The sequence below is a fragment of the Kryptolebias marmoratus genome, linkage group LG7 (assembly GCF_001649575.2).
Source record: "Kryptolebias marmoratus isolate JLee-2015 linkage group LG7, ASM164957v2, whole genome shotgun sequence".
Taxonomy (NCBI): domain Eukaryota; kingdom Metazoa; phylum Chordata; class Actinopteri; order Cyprinodontiformes; family Rivulidae; genus Kryptolebias; species Kryptolebias marmoratus.
In genome coordinates this window covers 22,997,278-23,005,122 of record NC_051436.1, presented here as the reverse complement: position 1 = coordinate 23,005,122, position 7,845 = coordinate 22,997,278, and the positions used below count along the sequence as shown (strand labels likewise).

Below are 7,845 nucleotides of genomic sequence, written 5' to 3'. Positions count from 1 at the left end.
TGCCACAGGCTGATTGCCTCCATGCCACGCCGCATTGAAGCAGTCATTTCTGCAAAAGGATTCCCGACCAAGTATTGAGTGCATAACTGAACATAATTATTTGAAGGTTGACTTTTTTGGTATTAAAACACTTTTCTTTTATTGGTCGGATGAAATATGCTAATTTTTTGAGATAGGAATTTTGGGTTTTCATGAGCTGTATGCCAAAATCATCAGTATTAAAACAATAAAAGACCTGAAATATTTCAGTTGGTGTGCAATGAATCTGAAATATATGACAGTTTAATTTTTATCATTACATTATGGAAAATAATGAACTTTATCACAATATGCTATTTTTTTGAGAAGGACCTGTATTTTGCACCATTTGTTGTTGGTTAAAATAATTGAACTCACCTGTCGCACTCTCTTCTTTGAGCTCCCAACTCGAAAAATGCCCACAGTTTGGAGTCCTAAAGACAAGATTTAATTTTCACTCATGTCTGTATGCACAGACACATACAATTATGTCTGTGAACATTTACAAGCTTAATTCAAAACATGTGTGCCATTTGCTCTTATTTATAAAGGACATTGTCATATTTCTGGACTCCAAATGGCAAATGAAGTCTCACCATAGTTCTCGATGTGGTTGCAGCATCTCTCCACTACCCGAGGTACTTGTCTGTAAATTGGGTTGAGGCTGAGCTTGGTCGGAGTCTTCCCCTCTGATGGTGATTTCTTCAACTCTAGTTCAGCTGGGTGGGAGAGCTGCAGTGCCTCCAGCAGGCGAGATTGACTCTCCACGAGGTCAGAGATGCAGTCTACTGACAGACCACCCTACAGAGCAAAAAGATAAAAGACTAAAGTAACACCAAGCACTTTAAAAAGTTATTTTTTGCATTTTAACATAAAATTTGGTGACATTTAAACTTAAAGAATCGTTTTCCAAAAGGAATAATAAGCTCGAAATCGGGAAACTGGGGCATCCCCCTGGAACTAGGCAAGGTGGGGAGCTCGCTTGTGAGCACCTGGTGGTGGAGCCTTGGCTTCTGGGGCTTGGCGCAGTCATGTCCGAAAAAGAGGTCCACCACCATCAAGGTCGGGTGCCATGCAAGCAAGCTGGGCAGCAGGTGAGGGGACGTCCCTAGCCATGTTAAATTGTGGTGGCATAAACTATTTTAGGGACATGGAATGTCACCTCAGTGGCAGGAAAGGAGCTGAATCTTGTGTGTGAGGTGGGGTGATACCAACTAGATACCATTGGGGTCACCTCTACTCACAGCCTGGGCTCTGGAACCCAACTCCTGGAGAGGCAATGGATTGTTTCCTACTCTGGAGTTGCCATGGTTGAGAGATGTCGGGTAGGTGTGGGGATACTCCAGCCCCCGCCTAAGTGCCTTGGTGTTTTTCCAGGTTATTGAGAGAATCGCCCCACTGCGGCTTTGAGCTGCAGGACAGAATGTTCTGACTGTTGTTTTTGTTTATGCTGCAAACAGCGCTTTAGATTACCCAGTCTTCTTGGAGTCTCTGGATGGCGTCCTCAAAGGGGCACCATATGGGGATTCTGCTGTTCCACTGTGTGACTTCAATGCCCATGTGGGCAATGACAGAGGTATGATCTGAACCCCAGCGGTGTTTTGTTGTTGGACTTCTGTGCTGTATGTTTTACTTGTTTCCTCTACTCCAACACACCTGATAGGAATCAATGGGTGATTAACAGGCTTCTGCAGAACATGAAGAGGTAATTTAACCACTGAATCAGGTGTTGGAGCAGGGAAACAAGTAAAACATGCAGGATAGTGGCTTTCCAGGACCAGGATTGCCCACCCCTGGATTAGGACCTTGTCCGCAGTAATGAGGGCATTGCTTTGATTGGTTGTGGTAAAGAAAGGGTAGAGTCAAAAGTCAAAACTCTTGATTTACTGGTCCATCTACATTCCAACCCTCACCTATGATCACGAGGTATGGATCATGACTGAAAGTACGAAATCCCGAATATAAGCAGCTGAAATGAGCTTCCTTTGTAGGGTGGATGGGTTTAGCCTTAGAGATAGGGTGAGAAGCTCTGTCATCCGGGGGGAGCTCTGAGTAGAGCTACTGCTCCTTTGCATCAAAAGGAGTCAGTTGAGGTGGTTCAGGCATCTGATTAGGATGCCTCCTGAATGGCTCTCTTTGGAAGCTTTCCTGGCATGCCCCACTGGGAAGAGACCTGGGGCAGACCCAGAACTTGCGAGAGGGATTATGTATCCTCTCTGGCTTGGGTATGCCTTGGGATCCCCCAGCAGGAGCTGGAGAGTGTTGCTGGGAAAAGGGATGTCTGGGTTTCTCTCCTGGACCTGTTTCCTCTGTTACCCAACCACAGATAAGCGGAAGAAGATGGTTAGTCAACTTTCTTCTACAAAGGTTAGTAATAATTTGGGACTTGCTTTGTAACAATCTAATCTTTTATGTATTAACTGAATAAGACGTGTAAACAAAACGAAAATCAAAAGAAATGTTAACGCTGCTGCCAGTGGTTCATTGGGGTTGCCATGGTAACACCATCTAGATTTTTCACTCCCTGATGACAGAAGAGGCCAACTGAACACACAGGTCAACTTGTATCACTCATCTTGACATTTTCATTTAATAAATATCAGAGGTGCTGAAAACAGACATTGCAGAAATATAAATCAATTGTGGATTCTTTCCAAATAGTTGCTAGCAGAACATTAGATGTTTGATATTTCCTCTAACTCGAACAGCAACAGAATATCATGACTCAGACGGTAGATTTTTGCTGCATTCAAAAGGTGTTAAGTGTTGGTGCCCATTAAAATGCACATTGTGTTTTTTCAATGTGTTAAATGCATAAATTATTTTCAGAAACATGTGCAACGTCTGCGCATGAACTGATTTTTAATGATGCAATATTGATAGATGGATCATACCAGCTTGTGTGGATCTGTGTAATACATCAGTATAAATACATAGTTTCTAATTATTTTAGGTCTTGGTCTCAAATGTTCAGATTTGCGATGTTCTGCTGCTTTTCTTTGCATGTTACTTCTGTCAACAATCATACTTCGTACTGAAAAGTACAAAGCTCAGAATGTGCCCAAACTAGAAATAAAGACAGTCAGGGAAATCTGTTCCCTCATTCCAGTAAACTATGGCCATAGATTTGCCAAAAACTAGTGTGTTTTCAGCAGGTGTTTTGTTGCGCTGTTTTTAATGCAGTGGTTAAAGGGGCACACCTAAACAGAGAAACAGAAGTTAACACCAAACTGACTTTGAAATGGGAGTTTATTGACCAGCTACATATTACAACATGAGACAATTATTATTTAATAATGTTATTAGTACCGACTGTGGTGTCACTAAAATTACAACACTTTTATGTCTCTTGATTTTTTCATTCTAACAGGTAAATTAGAAATGTGTTTGTATATTTTTGGAAATTTTTCATGGTTATATTTTGCACTTTGTAAATGACTCCTAAGCATTTATCTCACAAGTAGTTTTCCATAGACACCACTGGTAATTATTAATGTGTTGAGAAGTAGCTGAGAGTCATTCACAAGGCATACTTCAAGTATTACCAGGTGCCACGAGAGCTTGTGCTATTTTGTGAGATTGCGCACAATGTCACTTCCAAGGTTTGACTAAAAAAACTATAACGCCGTCATTTCTCATCATATGATGATCTTTGTCTGAAACTCTGTCATGAAAGGGACAGGATACATTCATTCCTTCAATGAATGCTTGCCTTTTTATTTAAAAAACTTTTTTTTTAAATTTGTACTTTATTTATTTACTTAGAAAATTTTATATAACCTTAATTTCAACTGGGACTTTGGTAATCATAATGTAATGTCACAATAAAGAATGAATGAAGAACTGATTCTCAGTAAACAATGATTATCAGTCTGACCTTACAGTGTTTTTTTTATGCTTATGGACAAGAGGACTGTGTGGGCATATATTATTTTGTTGACACTTGATTGTGGTTTATGTTTTATTACCATCCTCTGTAGTTGTTCATTATATAGTTGACAAAACTACAGGTTACACATCAGCATTAAAAGATCATCACAGGGTGTCTGGGCCTCGATCAAAAAGGACTTACGCACAAGGGAAAAGTAAACACTTTCAAAGCGTCTCTTTATTCTGTGCACACGACTGTGGAAAAAATAGAAGAGTTAATTGCTAAAATGTTTACAGCTGTGCATGAAGTCAGAGATTAGAGGTCATAATACAAAAAAAAACTGATAAACAGTTTTCTTTTACAACCATTCCAATCTCTTTGAAAAGAGAGCATATCAAATGTATGTACAGACTAAAAAAAAGCAGTCTCACCCTCCTCTGCCCCCTGCTGGTGTTATCCAGAAATGTGGGCAACAACGGTTTGCTCTGAGAGTCAAAAACTGGTGCAGGTGCCACAGAGTTTGACGACGGTGAGCCTGGACTTCCTCCCGTAATTGCAGAGGAGCAGACTAGAGGTTTGTTCCCATTGAAGAACTGCCGCTTCTCCGCCCTGAAGCGCAAGATGCTGGCCTCCAGATCAAGACAATCACGTCTGCTCTCTTTCAGGGCATCCTGCCTTCGTTTGTAGGCCTGATCGTTGGCAATGACCTGGGACATCGAGATGCCGAAGGCCTTGGGACCAGACTCTATAAAAAAGAAAAAACTGTATCTAAAAATTTTTTCTTAGAGTTTAAAAAAAAAGGAAAAGTAAAGGTCAGATATGAAGAAAGTTTTTAAAACACATCAGTGCTTGGTTTCAAAATACAGAACACAATCATCTTTGCAGAGATATTTCAAACTTCCAACAGGAAGAATATTTCACCATCATCCTCAGACAGAGACTGTTATTCCCACATTTTGTAAAAAAAAAAAAAAAAACTTGTGGACAAAATGAAGTTTCAAAGCATTGTGATAAACTGATTTATAGACCATTTGAACCAATGGAAATCAAAGTTTGGTGTATTTTTTTTGTCTTGTTATGAATTAATATCTTTAGCTTTTCTCATTCAGGAGCAAATACATTTTTTTCAACGAAGTAAAACTGACAGTTTGTCTCTCTTACGGATACCTCATCTCAGCAAAGATTGTTAATGACGGCATTTTATTTTATTTTATTTTATTTCTCACCCATTTTCCTTAATGTCTTTGGGGGAAAAAAATTAAGTGAAGAGGTTGGTGCGGATAGACCAAAGGATATTCAAAAACGGAAAAGCGGCAAAATTGAAGTTTTTCTGTAACCTGTGGCATGGGAATAAAAAGTGCTTCAATGATTCTCTGCTGCATGTAAGTTAAAGCTGTGTTTAACTGTTTGAATGAAAAAGTACGGAAGCATTTATGATACCATGCTTTAGTGAAGGAGCACACCTTATCTTATGCCCCTTTTACACAGGCTCTAAAGGTCCCAGCTCCACTCTACTTGGCTTGCTTTGCAAAGTTTACATCTGCATTTTTTCAAGGCCGGCCCTGCTTCTTTGGTCCCTTTTTCGGAGTAGGGCCAGCCAGACCAGCCCTGCTTTGGACTTTTGTTCTGTTGTCAGACTCACTCTGCTGACTCACCTCAGCTCAGTGATTCTCAGCTATATAGCCTAAATAAATTATCCTAAGACAAAACTCTTCGTTGTCCTCTTTATTAAAGAAAATTCCACAACACCTGGTTTCAGTGAAAGGACTGGATCAGTCTATTCAGGTTGCGTCTGTATTTCACCTGCTTGCATTTAGAAAACTGTGTAGACACACGTGATCATTTAAAATGAATGGATTACGTGAACAACCAAAATAAACACACGTGCAATAACACCTTGCAGTAAGAGTCCCAAGAAGGTCACATAGTCAAGATGAACTGGCAGTATACCCTGGAAAGTCTTACAAGATTGACTCAGCTTAAAATAACTGTCAAATTGTGTAGAAGACATTCTCCATTATCTGCAACATTTGTCCAGTCATCAAGAAAGGAAGCTTGGGACAAATAATTTTTTTAAAAATTTCTGGAGTTTTTAATGTGAACACAAAATACAATCTTTAAAAACAGAATTAACCACAAACTTGAAGAGAATGAATCACACAAATAACTTTGGCCATTTTTGTTAGAAGATTCATTTGGAAAATATTAAAGTAACTGTTTGCAGTTTCTCCACTGTGTTGCCTAAAATTAAAAAATAGATTGTAAACAATAATACAAATTTTTTCTGAACATAATCCGCGTACAAAATAAAATTAGACTTTTTTTTTCTTAAAGCAAAGAGGATAATTTGGGAGTTACCACATTTTTCTTTTAGTTTATGTTTTCTTCTCATTGACTCTGTTTCACATTTTACAAACCCGTGTCCTTTGTACTTTCAGGTTGACCAGACTTCCCCCTCCTCCATGTGAGCCTGATTAGGTGCAACGTACACAGATAAGCTTCTTCCCATGTTGGCTAAATCCCAGCTAGCATTAGGCTGTGGCCTTAAGTATAAGCTAACAGTCTTTACTCCATCTAGGGAAGCTAATAGGTTTAGCACATTGTAAATCCACATGGGAAAACCTTTCAATTCTCCTGCAAAATGAAACTTTACATTCAAAACAATGTTATCTCTTCTTAAAATTGGATTTCGTTTTCAGATGACACACACAAACTATCATATGAATGAACATTTATAAGAACCAGTTGAACACTGATGTGCTCAATGCAAAACACTATGATAATTTGAAAACATTTCTCCATTCATCATGTTTTAGGCCTTTTTTTGTTCAGTGTTACACTTACTACGGACAGTACATACAGAAGTGTGTTGTAAAATATTTTAAAATATTGTTTTTATACTCAGAACACACAAATACACAGTAACGAAAATAAGTTTTATTTTTCCCACAAAAACAATGCACACCCCAACCAACACAAAGTTGCATATACAGTGGTCTACATACAAAACTGTATACAGTTACAGTAAAAAAAAAAAAACTATGCTGCATGCTCTCTTCTGTTTGGGACTGGCCACAGCACCTCATCCACATCACAAGCAATGTTTTCCCTGGCCAAGCAGCAGGGGAAATATTGTCTAGCATGGCAAATCCAGCCATGAAAAGCAACAACCGCTGCCTATTGCCCTTTTATGTAAAAGCTGATTGCTGATTGTGAAACGGTGTGACAGATGTTTGCCTATGTGATGAGTCCCTGTATATAGAAGGGCAATTAACTTAGAATTTGGAATGACAGTGTGTTCCTTGTGAAAAGAAGAGGTTTTCTTTATGACAATTGTGCCAAATGCAGAAAATTGTGTGTAGTGTTTTGAAACTGCAATTTCAGTGTAAAGCAGGAATTGTGCTTGTAGTTTCACTGTATTGGTTGAAGGGGTTGGTGCATAAGTTACATGTTGTGGTCACTGGGTTTCCAGAACCAGTATTTGTGTGTAAACAATCAAGTAAAACTATAACAAAATAGATAATGAAGAACTGTAATGAAACTGAATTGTAATGAAACTTAGAGAAAGAAATTACTAGAGTTACATCTACAGTTGTTTAACTTTTAGAGTTAACATGATTCAAGACGGCCACCACTGCTAACTGACCTTAAAAACACAAAATAGCAATAACTCAGTCAATTTAGCTGATAATTACCTACAATTTGTTGTGGTAGTAGCTGAGACAGATCCCAAACATATATTACAAGTGCTACTCCTGTGAGGATCTGGGTTTTGGTTCCGCCCTCTGGGCGGCGCCACTAATTATTGTTCTACAGGTGTTCCTCATACCACTGATGAGACCAGCCAGGATTTAAGCAGCAGGCGGTGATCGGACCTTCGCTGGAGCATCGTACCTTAGATTCTCCGCCTCAGCGTCTAACCTGAACTCTAGCTCCTAGTGTTAACCACGTTCTTT

At 39.1% G+C, this 7,845-nt stretch overlaps 1 protein-coding gene across 1 annotated transcript in view; it reads right to left on the bottom strand.

The window, feature by feature from the left end:
* The window catches only part of arhgap36 (Rho GTPase activating protein 36), a 17,768-nt gene extending 10,017 nt beyond the window's left edge, over nucleotides 1-7,751 (bottom strand). The window contains exons 1-3 of the mRNA XM_017436077.3: nucleotides 4,321-7,751; nucleotides 615-819; nucleotides 397-452 (exon numbers count right to left, since the gene is read on the bottom strand). Coding sequence (XP_017291566.1) covers nucleotides 397-452; nucleotides 615-819; nucleotides 4,321-4,605 — 546 coding nt within the window. The 5' untranslated portion in view covers nucleotides 4,606-7,751. The remainder of the gene's footprint in view (nucleotides 1-396; nucleotides 453-614; nucleotides 820-4,320) is intronic.
* Nucleotides 7,752-7,845: the final 94 nt, after the last annotated feature.